The sequence below is a fragment of the Ascaphus truei genome, chromosome 2 (assembly GCF_040206685.1).
Source record: "Ascaphus truei isolate aAscTru1 chromosome 2, aAscTru1.hap1, whole genome shotgun sequence".
Classification (NCBI taxonomy): Eukaryota; Metazoa; Chordata; class Amphibia; order Anura; family Ascaphidae; genus Ascaphus; species Ascaphus truei.
Window position 1 is genome coordinate 193927326 of NC_134484.1, and position 24396 is coordinate 193951721.

General features: G+C 40.9%; 1 protein-coding gene across 1 annotated transcript in view; it reads right to left on the reverse strand.

The window, feature by feature from the left end:
* Window positions 1-24396, reverse strand: part of LOC142487059 (uncharacterized) — a 137205-nt gene that overhangs the window by 24307 nt on the left and 88502 nt on the right. The window contains exons 16-24 of the mRNA XM_075585745.1: window positions 21639-21692; window positions 18060-18104; window positions 17498-17551; window positions 14943-14996; window positions 14797-14850; window positions 10910-10981; window positions 5448-5483; window positions 1243-1287; window positions 1117-1149 (exon numbers count right to left, since the gene is read on the reverse strand). Coding sequence (XP_075441860.1) covers window positions 1117-1149; window positions 1243-1287; window positions 5448-5483; window positions 10910-10981; window positions 14797-14850; window positions 14943-14996; window positions 17498-17551; window positions 18060-18104; window positions 21639-21692 — 447 coding nt within the window. The remainder of the gene's footprint in view (window positions 1-1116; window positions 1150-1242; window positions 1288-5447; window positions 5484-10909; window positions 10982-14796; window positions 14851-14942; window positions 14997-17497; window positions 17552-18059; window positions 18105-21638; window positions 21693-24396) is intronic.

Below are 24396 nucleotides of genomic sequence, written 5' to 3' on the forward strand. Positions count from 1 at the left end.
AAGGTTCTCCAAAGTGTTCTCCAGAGTTTTCCAGTTTTAAGTCCCCAGCAAGAAAGGGGCTGCTTCAGCGAAAAGCTGCCTGGAATATTTTCTGTCCTGTTTTGCAACTGTGATCAGGGATAGGAGAGTCTAGGTTGTTACCCCAATTCCCAAGTAAGTGTGTCTTTTTGCTGTATTTTGTGTAACGTGTGTCTGCCTTATCCTGTGAATAAATGTATAATTTATTTCATTCACTTGTTTTGCTCAATGCATGATCCTGGTAAAAAGGTGTAAATGGCCTGGTCTCCGGTAACATAGACCATAAGAGATAACACTAAAATAAGAAATCATATGTTCCAATGTTTATTAGGTGTTAGAACGTTTAATGAAATATATAACAACTATACCTTTGTGCTATAACTAAGCGACTTCTATTTTTACATAGTGATAGATTGCTACCCACAGGATGGACCGCAAATTATGGTTTTCCATACTCTGAGGGCTTATGCCCTGCCAAGTTAATGCGAATACCACTCATTTGTCACGTGACTCTGCTTTTGAGAGACAACAACATTTAGACCATAGGAAATGCACACCAAAGGCAAACATGAGTTAAAAAATTCCTGGCACAAACGGGTCCATTAATTGATGGAAAGGTAACTGTGCTATATCATCTCAGACTCTATTAAACTATCTGAATACGTACAATTATTAATAGCTGGGAAATACAAAATTCTTCATATATGGATAGTTTTGCCCCCTCAATGCTAGCAGGTTATGGCTAATTATTATGTGTTGCAGCAGTGTAGAGGTTAAGGATTAATTCAACAGGTAAATATTACATTTCAAGCATTATTGCCACCTATGAAAAGGTAGAAGTAGCAAATAAAACAGTACTTTAATTCTCACAGTTCACAATTTTGCAAGGGTGCTTTTATGAAACTATTTGGTACTTCATAAAAACACTGGTTTTAGGTCTCAATTAAGTCTCTGTGTTGTGTGTGTGCTTATATAGTACTTTGAAAGGATGCCTGCTGAAAGCAGAAGTTTTTGGTTTGCTCCCTATCATGAATGGACACGCTATACTATAAATTCTGTATGTACACACATTGCAAGTGACTAACACTGAACACTTACCTCTCCTTTTGATCCTTTAATGCCTTCTTCCCCCTTTGTGAGGTTTCAGAGAAAACAAAACTATTAATATAAACTCACACCATTTCAGATTATCCATGTACAAACAACAGGATTTAGTATATTTACCCTTATTCCAGACATTCCAGGAAGGCCTCCTTGTCCCCTTTCTCCCTATAATGAAAAGAAAATGAGTTAGAAATGCTCAAACTACACATCAAATATTCAGACAGAATATGTCCCCAGGACATTAATGACACAAGATACATTACTGCCTCTATTAGGTTTTAGGGAAATGATTATTAAAATAGTTGATCTTTTTCTTTTAATATTTAATTGTAAAGTCTACTGTACGTAATATTACAAAAAACAATGTAAACAATAAACAACATCAGCTTAAATTGAATGCATAAATACATTTCAGATGTGTTTTCTTTGTAGAAGCAAATATTCAGTACAAAAGTATGCACAGATTATGGAGTCAGCAATGCCACTGTATAGGATGGAAACAACAGTGTTATCTATGGTGGCTCTTAGAAAACAAAGGGAGGATTGGGAAGTGATCACAGGGCCACACTAATTGAGTAAAGTGAAAAAATATATAATAATAATGGTAATTGTAAATGTGGGTGCAAACTGTGAACTGATAAGTGAATCAGGCAAAAGAGGGGGAGGGGAACACAAAATGAATGAGTCCCCTAAAAATTCACTAACTGCACACCTACATAATGTAAAATCTAACTTTTAATAAATTTACTTAAAACATATATTACCAAACGTAGTGTACTATGTGTTTTAAAAAAATGAATTAAATATACAATAACGTGCAACCCTGTCAATAAATGTATGATTGTCCAAACCCAAATGCAATATTTCTTGGGTTTGACAGGACAGTGGATGCTGTAAGTTAGGGTATTAACCCCTCTGGAGTTTATATGCAGACTGTAGGTAACCGTATCCTACACAGTGAGCCTTTAACTGGTCAAAGATCCAGCAATCCTGCAATGATATATATAGCAGCGAACACCTATGGTTGTATTAAATGCATATGCTTGAGAGGTGACGCTGACACAGGCACAATCAATCGAGAATAACCCTCAGTGTAGTTGAGCTGGGACTCACAGTGCCATTGACATAGAGTTACCCAGCAAAGAGGCTCTAATTGTGCATATATCATGTATTGTATGTAGCAGGGAGGCAGACTCACTGCCTGTTGTTATATTTATCCAGCAAAATGCCGTCTGCATAAATAGAGCCAGGAGACTTAAAAGCACTACATTAAAACAGCTCCAAGTAGGAGACTGACACAACGCGCATGATATATGCACAATTAGAGCCTCTTTGCTGGGTAACTCTATGTCAATGGCACTGTGAGTCCCAGCTCAACTACACTGAGGGTTATTCTCGATTGATTGTGCCTGTGTCAGCGTCACCTCTCAAGCATATGCATTTAATACAACCATAGGTGTTCGCTGCTATATATATCATTGCAGGATTGCTGGATCTTTGACCAGTTAAAGGCTCACTGTGTAGGATACGGTTACCTACAGTCTGCATATAAACTCCAGAGGGGTTAATACCCTAACTTACAGCATCCACTGTCCTGTCAAACCCAAGAAATATTGCATTTGGGTTTGGACAATCATACATTTATTGACAGGTTTGCACGTTATTGTATATTTAATTCATTTTTTTAAAACACATAGTAAACTACGTTTGGTAATATATGTTTTAAGTAAATTTATTAAAAGTTAGATTTTACATTATGTAGGTGTGCAGTTAGTGAATTCTTTAGGGGACTCATTCATTTTGTGTTCCCCTCCCCCCTCTTTTGCCTTATCTATGGTGGCGCTTAAACCAATAAGGGACATTTCTTAAATAACAAAGTGTATATAAACTGTGACATTCAGTAAAATGCAAACAAATATTGCATACAAATAAGTTTTAGTCGTGACTGTGCCAAATAAAGCGTGATATAAAAAAGCGTGATTCACAACTCAAACCCTTAAAATTGGATTGCGTTCTCAATCTTCTCTCAGAAGTCCAGTTTTTTGGGGGGGGGGAGCACAGATATATGTAAAGAAAAGAAACACAGTTCTCTACAGAGTGCTGCCTTCTTGGTTCCTGTCATCTGAGGATCCAACCCGGAAGTGTGGGAGCTGAGACGAGGGACGCGAGCCCAGCTGAGGAGAGGAGTGAACGCCCTGTGTTCCCACTGATCGCGCTTGTTACTTGTGTAAATATGCTGTTTTATATTTGACACCATGTTAGTGTATTATACCTTTTACCGTATCTAGATAAAAAGTTTTTACAGTCTGCACTATTGGCTTTTCTTACCTTATTCCACAAAGGTATTACACCTGTGGATCTACCGGGTACAGACACCAACACCACATAAAGACTCCATTGCCACTGATTTTTGTTTATGCACTAAAGAACTGTGAATCTGTGAGTACAAACTCTGCAGGATTTGCCAATCAAGATTCACTCACCATTTGAGACATCTTGCACTGTGTGTGTTTCTTTTATTTACTGTACATATATCTGCACTCGTACATATATCTGCACTCGTACATATATCTGCACTCCCCGAAAACGAACCTGGACTACTGTATAGGTTACCTTGAATGGGTCATCAGGTGTCTTCTGGTGCAAAACGGTGCCTTATAGCAGCGGTGCGCAAACTATTTTCTTGGGGGGGATGCGGCAATTATAGAGGTCCCACACTCTCCCGCCAGGCATTTAAATTAAATGCCGGGGGACCGTGCGAGGCCTCTATAATACACTTACCTTCCAGCGACGCGTCGCCCTGGTAACCTGGCATCAAATGACGTAGCGGGATCACGTGACGTCACGTTACCATGGCAATGTGATGTCACATGACCCAGCGCGTCATTTGACGCCGGGGTCGAGCAGGGGGGGGGGGCAAGGCACCGAGGAGAGCAGGCAGGGGTGCACACGGGGAAAAGTTTGCACACCCCTGCCTTCTTAGAATAGCGCTACATAGAGGTCAACCTCCAAGGGCTGATCAGTGATATTTTGGGGTTTCATGGCCAAAAAATATATATACGTTAATGGAAAATTACTTATTTTTATCAGTGAGATAAAGTCTGAGACACGGATGCTAAAACTTAGTGAAACTGACACCAAATTAGTGAAAATCAGTTAAAACTGACATGTCTAAATACTGCCAAACACTGCTCACTTTACAGTAACCGATAAACAGAAAGTATTGTGCAAAATTACTGACATAGCTATAGGAGATGAATGGAAAAGCTGGAAAATAAGCTTATTGGCTAATTAACACCATTTAGCATTGTTAAATCAAAGTTTCCCAAATGTTTGATTCTCACAGATCACATCACTGTTAATAATAATGTGGAGGATCATTACGCTTCCTAATATTCAACAATAGGTAAGTACAGAAAAAAAACCTTAAGCACAGATGTGCTGACGGTGATGGAAATGACCATAGGGTGCAGATAAGGGCCATCAAGAATACATTTTAAAGGGCCTTGGAGTCAACTACCACAGTCTTTGGGAAGCCCTGGGGGTCTAGGTACCACAGTTTGAGAATGTCTGCCTTAATTCATATTGTATGTACTTCAAAAACTATGTTCAGACCTAAAATACGAGCATTGCCAATAACGCGATACAAAGCACACAATTTCAATAGAGACAAAGCCGCAACAACTGTATTACATGTAAATTTCAGAAATGTCATGTTGGTTTCTGAGAAGCAGCATTGGTGACAAATGACAACAGTAAAAGTACTGTATCTGGACTGGGAGTACACATCTGTTAAATCAATTCTACTAGCACATGGGACACAAGTGAACCCCAACTGATGGGCACCTTGGAAAAACGGTCTGTAGTTTGTAGATTACGTACCTATTCTAAATTGTAAGCTTTGAAGTTATTTAAGAGAGAGGCAATTGAATAAACACAGCACGGTAATGGAAAAATGAGGATTAAAACAGTTTTGTCGGGGGGGGCAAAACTAAGGAAATTTCCAAATCTCCCAATTGCAAGAACTTGTAGTGATCTTTGTGTCTGTATAAAATAACCGGCTATCAAAAAGGTTGTCGTAGAGGGTGACAGACAGCCGGACCCTTGTGAAACTGAATTACACAGATGTTAGCGGTTTAGGGGTGCAAAAGAATGTAATGTTTATAAGGAAAAGAGAACTTCTAAAGGGATGCAGGGCTTTAGTAAAAAGCAGCACAGGGTAATGAGGTTGGGGCTGAAGCATACACGTAGAAATAGTTTTAAAATGCTAAATTAAACATGAACTCCTTTTTTTAAACTATAAAACACAAAAAAAAAAATCTTACCTGGCCTCCTTTTACTCCTTCATCCCCACAGTCCCCCTGAAAGAGAATATTTTTTAAACAATATTGTCACCATTTTCTATGCATGTTATTGATGCTTTATGAATATGTCACTTCGCACCTATCAACTACACTTGCTACAATTCATATGCTTAGCAGAATTGATTTACAACCGCAAGCCTGGCGTGTCCAGAAAATTTATAGAATACACAAAAATTTAACTTGACAATAAACAAATGGGAAATTGAACCCAATTCATTTAAATTTGATGCAGGCCGAATTTAAATTTAGATTTTTGACGTAATTTCAACCAGGAGATCCCCCAAAGCTAAGCCACACTTCCCTTCGCTCTGTGGCCCCCCTGGTTCCTGGGAAACTTACTGGTGTAGTTGCCTTAGTCAGTTCCCGGACATTTAAATGATCGCCCAATAGGAAGCAGCAATGTCATCTCTCCTGATGATGTTGCGGTTTCCAATTGGCCCACAAGACCTGCAAGATTTAGCAGCCATATTGATTTTTTGGAGTAAAACACCAGCCACATAACCGGTACATATCTCAGGATATGGGTGGTGCGCAGCTAAAAAAGCTATGTTCAGCTCTGTAGGAGAATTCTGTAAAAAAAACAAATTGTTAAAATAAAGCAGGGGCGCGGGATTGCTCAAGTATAAAAAAGGTAACGCAATGTAATATTATATTGCACAAAAGAAATAAAGGTGTCATCTGTAACTTAAGAATTAGCTAGGGATGTCATCATGTAAAAAATGTTGGGAACTAATGGTTCAAACAATCTTAATCAAGTGTTTTAATGTTCATGCGTCATTTTCTAGTTTGTCTTTTTATTCTACCTTTCTAAAATAAAATTGTGAGAATTCATCAAACGTTCCATGCTGTTTATATTTACAATGTAAGACTAATTCATCAAAGAAATACCTTGTGACAGGGTGAATCCTCGAAGTAAATGTATGCATGGCGGTTTTATGTTTAAGTCTGCAGTCCAGCAGGGATCTGATTAAATCCCAGCCTAAGAAAGACTGGATAATTAACCAGACCCCGGCTGCGTCGTTAAGGGGTTTTAAAACACCAGCACTGTCACTGTTTCAGGGCTGTCAGAGTCACAGGGAGACTGCTGTCTGATCCAGTGAGAGACAGGTGCCTGAGCTTAAGCACCAAGACCCTGGATGGCCCTTCCTGAGTAAAGGGAACCCCACATTTTAAACTGTTGAACATGTGTGTTCCGATCATATTGTTTTGTGACTTGCTGAATGAAGCTCCTTTATGTTCCTGGTTTATTGAAATTGAATAAACAAGCCTTCTCAGATACCCCACGTGTCATTGCCTTGTCTTGTGCAACATATGGTGTTAGATGTGGGATGCTGTGGGGGCCCTGCATCCAAAGGGCCGTAAAAAAAAAAAGTGGAACATTTTATTAAGACGTTTCTGCAAGATTAAGCCAGGCAAATTGGACTATTACTGCAGCAACAAGTCAAACTCCTAACCTAGCACCAGGCCGTGCAGGACAAAAATACAGGCTGCACGGGATGAAAGCCTGGCCAGCTACTGGCTCGGTCCTCTCCCTTTTCCGGACCAGAAGGCCTGAACTACCCGCTGGTACTCCTGAGGAAAATGTATCCGGCAGAGGATCTAGAGACTTTCTTGCTAACGTTTGAAATGGGTCACCAAGGACCGGGCCTGATATGAGGATAGCTGGGCAAGCACCGTGGCCAATCTTCTCTTAGGCAAAGCCCAGGCCGCCTACCAAGGCCTACCAGTGAACCAGGCTGTGGACTATAAGTTGATGAAGTCAACCATTCTGGATCATTTAGGCCTGACCCCAGAGGCCTACTGGCAACGGTTCCAGAATTTGACATTTACTTCCCACGTGAGGCCCCGTGTCTTAATGTAGAAATTACTGGACTTATGTTCTTGCTTGGTCAAACCTCAACGGCATGCCAAGGAGGAAATTCTTGAACAGTTCGTCCTGGAACAATTCCTACATGTGATAACCCCTCTGACCCACTCCTGGGTGAAGCGCAATACTGCTAAGATCCTAGCACAGGCTGTCCAGCTGGTCGAAAATTTGAACGAATGGGACCTGCCAGAACAAGCCCTACCAGCCCATGCGGACACCCACAGAGGGAGACCAGATCAGCCCGCGAACTACAACCTCCCTACTTGGTGCAGCCAAACCCCACAAAGGGATCCGATGTTCCAGCCACAAATGCCGCTCAACGCCGAAACACCCGTCTGCCTCCCAATGTCAGCTCCTCATCAATAGAGTGTCTTCCCCCATCCCAAGCGGGAGGGGTCTGCTCAAGCAGGCAGATGATGGATCTGTTCTGGAGAGGTCCAGAACTGGCCTTTGTTTTCTGTCACAGACTCCAGGTGCAGGTAAAGACCTTGATGGCCAGAACAGCAGGGGCAGGCATGGCTAGTTGGGGTCACAGGCAAGGGTCCAGGGCAGGCAGCAGGAATCGTAGTCGGGGTCACAGGCATAGGTTTGCAGCAGGAAGGCAGGAATAGGGCAGGGGAACAGGACTGGGATCAGGGAGCAGGACTGGGACCAGGGAGCAGGACAAACGGCGACAAGCCAGTTGTAGGCAAGGACCTTTAAATGTATAAGGACTAATACAGAAACAGGAACAGATGAGGGAGAGGGAGTCAGGAACATAAAACAAAGGCAAAGAGGAGCAGGAAACAGGAAACTATAAAGGTAGGCAGGGACAGAAGACAGGAAAACCCAAGAGGAGACAGACAGAGGAAAACCCAGAGCAGACAGAAACAGTAGCACATCTGGTGGACTGACAAAGGAACTGTGTGAGAGGGAGATTTATGAGTCTATGTCAGGGCTATTTCCGACAGAGAGACGGACTTCCGAGGACGCCACCCACCAGATCCACCTGGTTCCTGGTCCCCAGTTTTTTGGCCCATCCAGAAATACCCATCAACTGGTGGGAAGAGAACCGTGTCCATGTTCCTCCTTTGGGAAACCTGGTCACCTTTCTATGCTGTGCCCACAGATGGCTTGCTCCTTTGGCCGGACCTTTGCCACAGCTTTACCCCGCGGAAGTTCCAAGCACTGAATGCTTCCAGGCCAGATTGAGGGAAAATATGCCCAGGCACTTGTGGACTCAAGGATAACGCTTCTCTTCTGAGGTCTTCTACCCCCATAACTGCTCTCTTATGAATCCCAGTAGAGCATAGAATGTATCCATGGTGACACAAAGTGCTACCCGACTGCCAATATCCAGATGCAGATAAATAGATGAATGGGCAGCCTACAATTAGGACTGGCCCCATGTCTTTTTGCCCCTGTCCTGCTTGGACAGGACTGGCCCTACTTCCCCAGTCTGTTGGCTCTCTCTCCGCTGGAGTCTCCTTCTTCAGTTCAGGAGAAACCGGACAAACTCTTCCTCCTCACGGCCAACATGTTTCCCCTTAAACACTGGATCCCGAAATCCCGTAAGCAGAAATGCTGGGACAAACAGGACTGTTTGGAGATGTTGGGGACTCGAGGTAATAATACTATCATGCATGAGACAGACGTTATGACGGGGAACGGACAGAATGGAGGGGAGACTGGAGCCTGGAGCCTTATTAGAGTTCTCTCTTCCTGACTTTCCCCTGAAACAGATGGAGGATCCAGTCCTTGCTAGACAATATGAGTAAGTGATTAAGGTTGATGACAATGTGCTAGACTAGCAGGGGGTATTGTCGTTCCCTCATTTTGAATTCTTGAAGGATATTTTGTATCGGCTGAATAAGCATCCTCCAACAGGGGAGGCCACCAAGCATATCTTGACAGCTAGAATGTTTGTTAAAACTATCTTCACCCTAGCGCATACTCTCCCTTGTGCTGGCTACCTTGGTAAAGATAAAACATTAGGCTTCATTGTGCCCTGATTCTTCTAGCCAGGGATGCATAGTGATGTGGCCAAATTATGTAAATCCTGCCCTAAATGCCAACTAACTAGCCAGAAGGGACAAAAAATAGTTCCCTTGGTCCCACTACAATTGATCTTAGTCCCCTTTGAGAGGATTGGGGTAGACTTGGTAGGACCCCCTGGAACCCTCTACAAAGGGACACCGGTGATAGTGGACTATGCCACCAGATATGTGGAGACATTCCCACTGAAGTCCGCCACGGCTAAACAGGTGGCAACAAGTTGTTGGAGCTCTTCTCTAGGGTGGGACTTCCCAAGGTAATGTTAACTGAGCAATGAACACATTTTATGGCCAACCTGAAGTTTGGCAGGAGGTTTTAACATTTCTAGAGGTAAAATTCATACATTGGCCTACCATCCACAGATGGACGGATTGGTAGAAAGGTTTAACCGAACTCTGAAAAGTATGTTTGAAAAGTCTGTTTTATCTATTGTTTTGTGATATTTTTATGCTGAATTAAGCTTCTTTATGTTCCTGGTTTATTCAAAAGTGAATAAAACAACCTCTCAGATACCCCACATGTTTTTGCCTTGTCTTTTGCAACATGCCTCTATAGTACAATACCCAGGAAAATAAAACCTGGCCTTAGCTAGAATAGCTGATTTGCTCTGAATAGTTCATTACAATTTTTAATAAAGAGACTAAAAAGGGGTATATTTCTTATGACTCAACTTGTGGTTCACTAAAATTGCACTACTCAATGAATTCCACAATGGTAGAAATACAGCTAAGGAACACAAGGAAATGGTGGTTCTGTCTTGCCAGATTTTAAACAAATATATTTTGCCCGAGAGATGAAAAAAAGAATAAGGGCAGCACTAAAAACAATACTCACGGTTCCTAAATTCCTTACAAGGAAAAGGCACATACAGGCATACCCTGGTTTAAGCTCACTCACTTTAAGTACACTCGCGAATAAGGACATATTTTTAATAGCCCCATACCCTGTGTCCGTACGCTCACTTTGCGAGTACCGACACTTATTCTGTCCTACAGACCGCCGTAGTAGTGACGCGCTGATTCCCCTCGCCCAATAGGCAAATGGAGCTGGCGCATGCACCTGTCAGCACATCCCGAACAGCAATACCGGCTCCCTACCTGCACCGAAGCTGTGCGCAAGCATAGAGCCTGCTACAAATGCGTTATTTACATCAGTTATGCACGTATATAACGATTGCAGTACAGTACATGCATCGATAAGTGGGGAAAAGGTAGTGCTTCACTTTAAGTACATTTTCGCTTTACATTCATGCCCTGGACCCATTGCGTACGTAATGTGAAGTATGCCTGTAAGTTCCTAGCATTTTATTTTGCCAGAGCATGCAATCACATTGCAATGTTTCAGGTCACTCAGGGCCTTTCATGCGGTACGCGAGTGCACAATGACTACACATGATGAGTAAGAAATATTTATATTGCATCATTATTTTATTGCTTAGGAAAGTGGGGGGGGGGGGGAACGTAGTATGGCAGTCATCTTTTAAGAAAGAGAGTAAACAGAGGCATACAGAGACCACACTCACCTTGTGTCCCTTTGGTCCGTGACCTCCCATAGAACCCAGCAAACCTGGCAGTCCCTGGTCTCCTCTTTGTCCCTGAAACAAACAGAATCAGGAAAATATCACTGCATTATTACCGCAACATATAGAGTCATGTACAAATATATAGTAAGCGCATCAATTCTATTCCCTTCAAATATTCCCTAAAGATGACACATATAATATATTTATATATTGGCTACTGTGTATTCAATAAAACTTTAAATCGAAATAATGTATCTACCACGTGCAGCTCCCATGCAACAATTTTGCTCAGCAGTCTTCGGGAACTGTGATTTTTAATTAGTAATTAACATGACAACAAAGTTCCCTTTTTCCATCTACGGTATATCATCTACCTATCTACATTGTGATTGAGGAACACAAGAAGGACTACAGGAAACACATTGGGCATTCTTAATGCCTTTAAAGAACAGGCAATACATATGCAGCAGCCATTATTCGAACACTTCACGCGGTGTATACCTCGGAATACCCATGTGATGGCGCAGGATTTCTTCCAACCGTACCGCCTTAAGACGCGAGCGCGGCGAGTGCAGAAAATGGCACTTTAAAGTTCTGGTTTTTAAATACAGGAAATTGACACAGTAGCACAGTACTGTACACATTGCAATTCCTTCATTTCATTGCACCCAAAGAAACAGAATCCATGAAATTCAAACAAAGCAACCACGATAAACACGTGTGCCTGGGGCGATTGGCCGCGTTAATGCCGCGTGGAATACAGCAGCGCGCACGAAAACGGGTTCGTGATTTGTTCGTATAACGGCCGCTGCATCTGTATGCGAGTGATTTTAGAAGAAGTTTTATACCTTCAATATTTGACCTGTCTACACATTCTTTTCCCCAACAAGGTTGGCTTTATTGATGGTTCACATATAGAAAAATGTGTGGCCATATTTGACGAACCTCCATCAAGGTGTTAAGCTACCATAGGGGAGATGCATCAATGAAAAGAAAGTGTGCGCTTGTTTTGTATGCCTGTATAGCACTATCCATGTACATAGAGCTTCACATCAGTAATAGAAAAAAAAAACAAAGTAAAAACTTTAAACATAAAAGTAAATATTGGGAAACGGAGTTCTTTGCAGAATTGACACACTTGTTGAACATCACTTTGGTCTTGCTGAGATTCATACAGTATGTTGTCCCACTTTCTTGCTTGCTTCGGTGAGTTCTCTAATTTGTTGTTGGATGTCTTCTGGACTTATGGCAAAAATAACAATGTTATATGCAATTCGTAGGTGACTCAAATACTCACTGTTGATTTTGATTCTGTTTTCTTCTCAGTCGAATGTCTGAAACAATTCTTCAAGGGTTGCTGTGAAAAGCTTTGGTGGCATGGTGTCTCCCTGTCACACTCACTTACTGATCCTTATCTGCTTGTAACTTCATGTAGTCTAATGGTTGATGTGGCATTCTCGTAAAAGTTATTTTTAATATCAATATATGCTTCTTCAACATTTTATCTTCTTAATGCATCTAGGACCACTGAGGTGTAGACAGAATCAAACGCTTTTCCGAAATCTTCAGATCCTAAACTGAGTAATAGATCTTATTCATTACATCGGGAAATCACTTCTTGTATAACTTGGATGTGGTCCATTGTGTTGTATCCACTACCAACTCCCCCATATTCTCTATTCTCAGCAAAGTCTAGGGTTTGTTGTAGCAGATTAATACGTATCTTTGTAAAAAATAAATCTTGTAATTGAAAGTAGACTGATTGGTCTGTAGTTTTTGAGGTCTTCTTTGTCTCCTGTCTTGTGGATAAGGATAACTATGACATTACTCCATTGTTCTGGAATTTTCCTGTTCTTCAAGCAGCATTCTAATATTTTTGCAATGATTTTTTTAACTTCTTCCTAGCTTCTCCATGGATTTTAGTGCTTTGCCATTTCTTCCGGAAGAACGCATGGTACATCATTGGTGGTTCCTTCTCACTTGTCTTCTGGTAGATTATGCCGTGTTATCTGTGTTCCATACAATTTCATGTAGAAGTCCTCAACTCTCTTAATAAGTGCACAGTCTTTGATTGTTGATCCATCGTCTTGTTTGAGTGCAACGAGTTGCTTCTTCCCAACCATAATTCGCTGCTTTGTCTTACTTAAGCTTTTGTTATCTTCAATTTCTCACCATCACAGTTACATTCTCTTACATCTTCAGTTATACGTTGGCGAATCGTCTTGCACAGCTCTGCATATTCAATTCATGTTCTTGCAAGCTACTAACTGTCACTACAATAATAAACACATATATATGTGTGTTTATTATTGTACCGATAGTTAGTATCTTGTTATTAGTTATTAATAGTGGCAAAAGAGTTGACTATTGCTTTAATATTTTAGCTGGTTTGTGCCAATATATTTCAGTAGAACAATTGAATGGGAACACAGCAAAGATATGGCTGGATCCGAGATGGGAAGTTGGTAACAAGGTCAAGATGGGTAATATATTTAGGTTATTCCTGATAATGAGGGAAATATAGTACAGTAACAGACCAATTATTTTGGAAAAGGAAAAATCCAGTTATGATAGAAGGTACCAGGAATGAACTCTAATACACTGCTGAAAATATTAATATTGATTAGGGAGTGTGGCCTAATATGATAAAAATCCCATAGAAATGAATAAGGTATAAGTTTGATTGTTTTCATACATTTCTTTGTAACGGTCATCTCCTGCTGTTACCCTGTGCTTTTAGTGCAGTAATAAAGTTCTATACAAAAAAATAAATAATTCAATTGAGTATTGTTCTCAATCATCGAGTCTTTAGCAAGACTGCATTGAACGTCTTCTACTTAACCCCAAGAAGACTGAATGTGTTGGCATCCAGATATAATATTGCTAATAGACAAGTGTTCATCTCTGACAGTGCAAGCCTAACATTCTGCACCAGGTGCCAACACTGTTCTTACACATGTGCGCCTACAAATAGAGAGGTGCATCTTGTAAACACCCTTTTCTCTGCATTGGTACATAGAACCCAACATTCTGCAATTGAATATAGGGGTTGTCCATTGGATCAATTGGATCTAGTCAAGTGGAATTATGGAATTTGCCACCCTGTATTCATATTGAGCACCAAATGGTTAAAAAAAATGGACTGTTAAGATGAACTGGGTCTAACTAAAAATCCTAATTGAGAGTAAAGTCAGAGAAGCATTGGATACTTGTAGAAACAGGGAGGAAAGTTATTGTCTGTGCAACTCTGCTTATTGCTGAAACACTGATAAAACACAATCTGTTTCTTAGGGGAATCCATAATATTATTGTGAAACAAAGACATTTTATGGGACGTGAAAAAGGACTATTGATTTTTTGTTTTAATACAAATATCTTAAACGTCTTCATATTAAATGTTGACATTTGCAAATGAGTTTGGGGAAGTGGCCCCAGCCTTCAACAAGTATAATTATTTTTAAGTATGTTGTAGTAGACAATTCAAATTGTGTCTGAAAGTTTGTTTTCTTCTATTGATATTTTTAGAGATCAACAAAATAGTATAGTGATGATCAAATAATTAGGAAGGATGTTGGAGTACTGACTAGGAAGGGGAACAGGTTTTATCTACCACATTTTATCTACCACATTTAGTTAATGCGGAATTCATTATTAGCATTTAGGTATAATCTAATTTTTCTTATCTTAGGGTTTCAGCACCATTTCCCCCAGTACTGCTATAAAGTAACGATCCAGCCTTTTCATGGTTATTGACTTATTTGGATCATGTTTCAATAAAACTGAGGAATCGCTAGTTAACAAGAGTTGATAACAATGGCACTGATATGTGTTCACTCAGACACTGCTCACAGTGCTGTAAGCTTGGTTAGAAACACAATTACACTTACTTTTAGTGCAGGAACACCTGGAGGTCCTGGCAATCCAGAGTCGCCTGGTTCGCCCTGAGATTGATAACGCAAAGGATGTTACATTAAAAAAAAATTATAACTTTTTGCAAGTGGGTGAAAAAACAATGATACACACAGAATTCTACCTTTGGTCCTTCTCTCCCATCCGCTCCTGGTGGACCAACTGGCCCATTTTCTCCCTGTAATCAATATACACATGTACTTAAACTATTGCAGACACGCAACAAGTACATCAAATATATCATTATGGAGATATAACTACAAACATGTAGTTGTGAGAATGTAAACTGATCGGGCTTTTAGCAACTGCTTAGTTATTACAGTACTTGTTTGTCTAGTATTTTATTAAGCTAAACAATCATGTCACATGCCTTTATAAGGACTTATTTTTAACGTCAAATTGGCACAAACTAATGCCTCAATCTTTAGAATGTATTAAGCTGTAAAGTTGCGTTTCATAATTCATAATAATATTTATTTTAAACACTGTTGCAATGTACAGCCTTTAACTCGACCACATACTGTAGAAATCACAATCTAATTTTGGTGCCTTGAATGGAGGGATTGGTTTGTCCAAAGATCGGATACCAAGATTTCAACCAGTTCCCCTGCTTCAAGCACAGCGATGTAAGGCTACGATTATACCTAAACTGCAGGGCGGCAGCGCTATCCGGTGATGTCACCGCTGCGATCCGGCAAAGCGGCAAGTTGAACTGCAGGCAGGAGGCAGCTGGAGGAGACGGGGAAGGCATGGTGGAGGTGTCGCAGTGAGCGGTTCGCCTTCATTGGCTGAGCCACTCACATGACGCGGCCGTCACATGGCTAAAACAATTTTCCAAGTCTCCTCACCAGTCTGCCGCTTTGCAGTTCGGCGCTGCGAGGCCGTCGCAATAGGTATGTAAGATTTCATTTGATTCATGCACTTTGTTTTTCGGCCACGCAGCATCGGGCCACGTGACGCCACCGGGCTATTTTAGATATAATCACGGCCTTACCTCTCCTTCATTCAACCCACATTACAAACCAATAGTACCACCATAATGAAGTGGTTAAAACTGCTGTCAGGCGTTAGCTATTGCTTGTCGGCTCAGTCAATGCTGCAGTTTCTGTACTGGTCACCTTTACATCGAAGGACTGAAGTTATGGTATTCATTTTGATATTTGAAACCCATTAAAAAGCCATTGCCTGTTCAATCACTTAGCTCCACATGACCTGCACGTGTCTGCAGTCAGATAGGTAATGGGAGGGGCAGGATATTTTTTTACGTGGAGGGACTTCTGTAACTCTGCCAGTGCCGTTATTATGATCGTTTACGTTTAAAGCACCAACATATTCCGCAGCGCAGCACAGATTAACATCAATTGCATAATCAGAATGACATACAAATAAGGGCAAACAGATACAAAAGGTAACAAGGGTCCTGCTCCTGAGAGCTTACAAACTGGAGGGAAAATGGGGAAATGTTGAAACAAAAAGGTAAAGTGGCTGCTCATTGTGGGATTGAGAATGCCTCAGGATCGGGTACGTCCAGCCGCACAGCTGGTGTGGGGGGTGGGATCTTGGGGGGTGTTAAATAGCATGGAATTTGTGTTTAGTGGGGCCAAATTATAGTATTATGCGAGTTCAGCTGGTGTCTGCTGTGGGCAACACAATGCGAGTAAGGCTGTATAATAGTAGTTTTAAACTACTTGAACCATAAGAGCAAAAATCTATATGCCAATGAATGAATATATATATATATATATATATATATATATATATATATATATATATATATATATATATATATATATATATATATATACACACACACACTGTACACTGTATATACTAAAAAATTAATTATTTTTCACACACGTAAGGTATTTAACAATAAAAACTGCTTTAAAGCCAAATCCTCACTGGTCACCATAAAAGATAGCATGCTGAGGGCTCTTATGACATCTAGAGACACAACCGTTTTGCTCGTGTTCTAGAGGAAGTCGTGTTTACAACTCTCCGGAAGTTTCATCAAAGGAGTGACGCGATCATGCCACTGCAACACAAGTGAATACTCTGATCCCGCTATACTTTATGCGCTGGAGGGGTGAAAGGCCCACAATATTATTTTGTACAGGTGTCTTTTCATTTGTCTTTTTAATTTATATCACTTGCCTCATTGCAAACCACCTGGTAGGAGAGATACTGATATAAAAATGTTCAGAAATTCAGTAAAATATTGATTTCAAACATTGCATTGTGACATTTTAAAAGAAAACGGCTTTACAACGCTGTCCAAATTACTTAATGTTTTTAAATTATTCATGTACTTATTTTGTTAGTTTGTTATAAGCCGTTAAATATCCCATAACAACACCAGCACTGCATATGCCTGTGAAATGTGACAGTACACATCTTAAATTATGAGACGATGGTTAATGAAAAATCGAGAAGGTACAGTATGGTATAGTGAACTGCAAGTCCAATACATTGATAAATATAATTTGGCATAATCACTTGTTTTTTGCGAGGCATTCTCTGTCTGTCCTGTGGGTGGCAGTGGACAACAACATGTATGCAGCTTATTTGCAGTGAATAATACAGGAGTTTATGTCAAGGTTAAAGATCACAGCACAGACCAAACATAATAATAATAAGACCATAAAATAACAGCTTGATGATGATCAGGCGTTTTCTTACCTTGAGGCCCAGAGGTCCACTTGTACCTTTTGGTCCCGGAATGCCTCTTTCTCCCTATAATGGAAAGTTACACTCAATAATCTAATCCATTTTGAAATTCTAGTACTTGTTATGAATTGACAGTGCGTCCAAGAGATAGAAAGGTGTGTAAGTAAGGGACACAAGGTGTGCATTATTTTACAAACATACACTTAAAACAGTAGTCTCCCCGACCCCCCAAAAAATGTTTTTCACAATCTGAACAGAGCGATACTCCTGAGCTAAACTGTACTATTCACAGAGGTTGGAACCCTTGGGTCCTAAGAAGTGTGCCTTTGCATTTGCAGGTGAAGTGTAATTCCCTGATGACATAGTAGCTTCCTATTGGCCCAAGGGAGTTCAGCCGACCCAGAGTACATTTCTCTGAAACGAGAGTGTCCATAGAGCTGAGAATAGCGTGTTTCAGCTCAGGAGGATCTTCCGTTTTACATTGTGAAAATAATTGTTGATTAGCAAAGTGATTAGCCATGGCATTTAAAGTATTGCTACTTTAAATATTATATAACAATTTTTCAACATTTACCTTTATCCCCACTGTGCCAGGAAGCCCAGAAACACCACGAAAGCCCTAAACAAACAATACACAAGTTGACAAATAGTTCTGTATGTCTCTTGTTACATTTATCAACATTGACACCATCATTATCTGAAGGGCCTACAAATCTTTACAGGGCAATGAGTACAGGCCAAGACAGACATGACAGCATGAGATGCAAGAACAAGGCAAATGGGGGACAGCTCTTGGGCAATAACCAGCACCACGTTTAAAATTATATATATATATATATATATATATATATATATATATATATATATATATAATTTTAAATATATATTCTATATATATATAGATTTCCCATTGGAATAATAATTATTTTTTTACTGATACATCTGGAGCAACGTTTGTGATACAGAATTGCACCACTTTTCTGTACTAAGATATATTTGAATTTTTATTCTGCATCGAATTTTAGAGCAAAATAATAATAATAATAACCTTCATAAAATGCACATCTTTTGTGACTTCATACAGATGACTTTGTTCGTTTGTTTGAAATTAATTCTGACACATTGCGTAATGTTGAATACATACATTGACACAATTTAAATTCAAACAGAATTACGTGTATTTTTTTTAAATCTATATAACCAGTATTAGTAAATCTAAATTATTATTGTAATAGTATTTGCATACTGTGGAAACAAATACATCGTTATATAATTAAACATTTGTGCTGTGTCAAATACATTTTTGGTTGATACACAGCAACGTAATTCTGCATTCACTTTTTAGCATTTATGCCAGGTTCAACGTTTTGTTTTGTCTCAGAAAAAAATGTCTAGTACACAACTTTTACATTTGTGTGACAAAAGCACTCTATTTCTGTGTGCCAAAATATTTGAGTTAAACCATTTATGGCACTTAAGAGGCACATTGGGGAAAGTAAGGTTAGCATATAGGTGTACCCAAGCGCAATACTATGGGAGATTTTTGTGTAACATTGGTTGAGCTCGATGGACATAAGTCTTTTTTCAATCTCATCTACTATGTAACTATGTCATTTTACACCATGAAATCCATATGCGGTGCATAGGCCCCATAGTGTAACAGAAAATGTTATGCAAACATAAAATGAACTTTTAAATAAGGTATTAATGGGGTTCAGATATATTAAGCTGAAATTATCTCTTATTTTAACAGCAATAACACAAAAAGCATGCGCCCGTATTCACTAAGCCGCGATAAAGTGTATCCGAGTACCAGCCAATGTTTACTGACATTGCATTGTTTGGCAGTACAGTAATTGACTTATGAGATCTTGGTGTTTTCTGTAGTGACATAGCTGAGACATTCTAACAGTTGGATATTCCACAGCTAAGTTACTTCAAGTACACGCATGAAAAATAAACTCTATAATATAGTGTAAAGCATGTTCCTGGACTCATAGGAGACATACAGCTGCAACAGCCGGTTGCAGACTGCTTGCCTTGAGAATTCTGCACTAAAACCCATCCAATGCTGAAAAATTTCTGCAGCCAGACTAATATCCCATCAGATTAACACAGTGGGGATCCCTGCATTTGAATGGGATTCCCACTGTGTGAATCCTACTGGGCTGGGAGTCCCACTCAAACACATGGAGCCCCGCTGTGTTAATCTGATGGGCCATTACAGCCTTCTGTGGACCATCTCAGGAGTTACTGGGAGATGGTCACAGATTTTCCTTGGCAAGTCAGTGGCATCTGTACTATACTACGCACATCTCTCCATTAGTGTGTATTAACCGTCAGTGGCATCTGTACTATACTACGCACATCTCTCCATTAGTGTGTATTACAGTCGGTTGAAATGTGCTTTTATCCAAAATAATGTGCGCCAACATCACTTGCCCAAGCACAACGTGTCTGAAATGAAAAAAAAAAATCTTGCAATAAAGCCAGGACTTTTTTTTTTCATCATTGGCACATGTTGGGCACCTCACTCAGTCGAGACCAAAACATTATCTTCTGTAATAGGATCTTTAGCCAAACGATTAGTAATCTAGCTGTTCTTTGCACTGCAACACAATGAAAGAAAAATACATGCATACCCTGAGTACTTCTAGCTGGCTACTAATGAAAGGAGAGGCGTGATATTGGGATACGGTTGCCACATTTAAGTTTAATAATACGGACGCCGGATTCCAGTATGAACGTGTGAGGTCACAATGAGTGATGAATGATTTGCCAGTGCTTCGAGCTGAATGGTATCTCCTGCTTGACCACTGTATGCTTTGGTTTTTATCATCTCTGCTCTTGGCCGGGCGGGGAGAGATGTGCACTGATCTAACAAGTAGCGGTGGGAGAAAAAGTAACGCCTATAGGGGTGGGTGTTATGCAGAGCCGGCACAAGGGTTTCATGCGCCCTAGGCCAGTGTTTCCCAACTCCAGTCCTCAGGGAACCACAACAGGTCAGGTCTTAATGATATCCCTGCTCCAGCACAGGTGGCTCAGTCAAAATGACAGAGCCGCTGATTGACCCACCTGTGCTAGGGCAGGGATATCCTTAAGACCTGACGTGTTGGGGTTCCCTGAGTTCTGGAGTTGGGAAACACTGCCCTAGGCGAAGCTTAAAATTTGCGCCCCCCCCCCCCTCTCACTTACCAGGCTTGGCGGCGGCACAGCGGGAGCGGGGCGGCACAGGAGTCAGGGAGCAGAGCAGCAGTAAAAGACGATGTCAGCGGAGGGAAGACTTTGAGACACAGCGGGGGGTGGTGGCAGGCAAAGACATCCGATCGGAGCAGGAGCACAGGAGATGGCAGGGATGGTACGCTCTGTAACACCAGAAGTTGACTGGCGCCTGACTTCCGGTGCCTGAGTCAGGCACCGGTGTTATAGTGCGTACCTCCCCTGCCACCTCCTGCGTTCCTGCCCAATCAGATGTCTTTGTCTGCCACAGCCAAGCCACCACCTCCCGCTGTCTCAACGTCTTCCCTCCGCTGACATTGTCTTCTATTCGCCCCAAGGACCTTTGTGCCCTAGACGACCACCTAGGTTCGCCTAATGGACGGGCCGGCCTTGGTGTTATGGTATTATGAGATGACCAGGCAGGGTCCTAACTTTAATATTTTAATAATTTATTAAGGCGACATCCATCGGAAAAAGTAACTATTACACTCAAGTTGACATCTATAATGTTTTTATGACTATTTCATCACAGTAATTTTAAGTTCAGGCATTTCATGTCTAGGCACTAAAATACGGGACAATGATGCGTCCCGACAGACCTTTTCAGGACAAGTCAATGAAATATGGAACAATCCCGTACATACGGGATGTCTGGCAACCCTAAATTGGAATACAAACTGTAAATACAAACCTGAGCACAGTCTAAACTTTTCTAATTATTTTTCTGGGGATTTTATTCATTTCTATTTTTCATGTAGTGCCACAAACAAGCACATTAACATAAATCCCAAATAAGTGGAAATGCACCATAGTACATGTGGTATATAATTCTCCACTAGATGTCTCTCTCTACCAGTGCTTACAGTTCATACTTTATTGAAGCACTGTCCATGCTCTGTTATAATTCCAAGGCAAGTAGGCTCAATGTTCTTACCGGTATCCCTGGAGGGCCATCTGTTCCAGGCAGACCTCGTTGACCTTGATCTCCCTAAACAAAATTCAAGGAGTGACTTTATAACATATTCACAATAAACTCAACTTTGTAGGAAAATTCCTTCCTGTGTAGCAAAATGTGAAGATGAGACTGATGCACATAAACAACTCAAACTACCTATAGAAATAGAATCAAGGCTCTCCAATGAAACTAAAAGAGGAACTAGGGTGCAAGGGGATAAAATGCATATGGTAGAGACAGAAGTTAGCCTAAAGCTAACACAAGAACCCCAATTGCTGCACTCAAAGTATGATATGAATACTGTAATGATAGGGGTATACAATAACCCACTAAAGGAGTAGTTTATTTCTCCTTGATGTGTCGATTTAAGGAGAAATAAACTACTCCTTTAGTGGGTTATTGTATACCCCTATCATTACGGTATTCACATAAACAACTCAAAAAGAAAAAAAACATTTGATATGCATTTGTATGCCTTAAATGCTGTATGGAGACTAGTGACAACAGGGCAGTATCCACCTAGGAAAAAAGGTGGTATTGTAAAATTGTAGAGGTCCAATTGAGAGCCATGTAGTGATCTTAGAAATATTACGATTTCAGCAAAATGTACTTACAAGTTAGAAAAATTCTGTATAATATCCACACTACACCATCTGCTACCTCAACACTGAATAGCAGAAAAGACAAGCTAAAATTACAAATGTATTTATTTAGTCATAATCTGACTGTCAATAGTCACCCTCAGAGGAACGAACCACACAGTGTTTGCTGTCACTTTTCAAGTAAAGCAATGGTGTGGTATGTAAAAGACAAACCAAGTGACTTTGGATATATTTTTTGCCCTGCTCCTTTGAACCATAAATGAGGTGTTGAGAGGATATGTATCCTTAGGCAGATGTATTGTCCTCAGGTATAAGTGTGAAGTGTAAATTGAGTTGTAGACACCTCCCCCTAACAAATGCTGTAGGTGTAGGATCATACATCCACAGTGCTACTGTAATTCAAGTAATTTTTGCTGAAGTTCAAAATACTGATGTATTTCAGTTCCTGTGTTCTTCTATCCTGAGAGCTGCCGAAGTTACCCAGCAGAACTAATAACAATAAATCATACAGTAGAATGTCCAGTAGTAAAACGTGCTGACCAAACGGTGTTATGGTGTCATGGTCAGATATGGTGTATCTAATGTGGTTCATCCTTTTGTGGATGGCGTGTTTGGTTTCCCCAACAAATTTCACATTAGGGCATGTATTAAATTGGATAAGATATACAGGCATACCCCGCTTTAAGTACACTCACTTTAAGTACACTCGCGAGTAAGGACATATCGCCCAATATGCAAACGGCAGCTCACGCATGCGCCTGTCATCACGTCCTGAACAGCAATACCGGCTCCCTACCTGTACCGAAGCTGTGCGCAAGCGGGGAGACTATAGAGCCTGTTACACATGCGTTATTTACATCAGTTATGCACGTATATGATGATTGCAGTACAGTACATGCATCGATAAGTGGAATAAAGGTAGTGCTTCACTTTAAGTACATTTTCGCTTTACATACATGCTCCGGTCCCATTGCGTACGTTAATGCGGGGTATGCCTGTACTACACTGCTTGATTTACAGGTGGATAATCCTTTTACTTGTATGGTTCCTTGATGTGCTGTGTAGATTGTAGTTTTCCCTTTTCTCTTGTGGCAGGGAGTACAGGTTTCTTTGACGTGCTCGTCTCCGATCAGGAAGCGGATCCGCAGGGCTGAGGTAAGGATGCAAATTAACCGATCAGAGCCAAGGGTCAACGTCCTTTAAGAGTATCCATAGTCTGTAAACTGGCAGGAGGTCTGGGCTGGCAGCAGTAGTGCAAAGTCCAGGCAACAGGCAAAGGGTCATGGCAGGCGGCAGGCAGGGAGGTCAGGGTCACCGTCCAGGGTCAGTAACAGGGATTCCAAATGAACAGGGAAGCCACGTGGATAGGAAAGCCACAGCAACAGGCTAGCCTCTGGAACAGGGAAGCCACAGGGATAGGCAAGCCACAGGGCTGGCAAGCCACATGGAAGGCTCAGGAACTAGAAGGCTCAGGAACTAGAAGGCTCAGGAACTTTGTCCAGCTGAGTGTCCTTGTTGGATGAAGGAGTTAGGCCTCGGACATGGTAAAAAAGATCGCACTGAGCAGGAGACAGATTGATTTTAGTTTTCACACTGAGGGAAGCGGAAGGCCGGTGTCGTGACCGGCAAAAGCCAATGGCACTCAGTGACGTCAGTACCGTGACATGGCGCGCTAGCCCCGCCTCCCGCCCACCTCTCAAGCGCGCTCGCTGACGCTCATGCCAGGACACAAAAAAGAGGAGAGCATGAGCGTCAGCACGGCTCAGCGCGGTATTTTTTACCATGTCCGAGGCCTTACATAGAGAGGACAGCTATTTGTTTATTGTATCCTTATCAGAGTAGATGCAGTGATAGCAGATGGCTTGGCTGTAAGTGACTGATTTATTTGTGTGGCTAGGGTACAAGCCAGAGTTATGGCTGTATTTTTTGCTATCAATGGATTTTAATATAATCCTGTGTCTAGTCTTTCATCTTCTCTGATGGTAACAGTGGTATCCAAGAAATGTATTCTGTTTGTAGAGTATTACAGAGTCAGGTTTATGGTGGAGTGAAATTTCTTGTAATCCTCATTAAATTGTTTAAGTGATATCTCTCCAATTAGAGATTAGCATATTGTCGAGCCATGAATTTCCCTA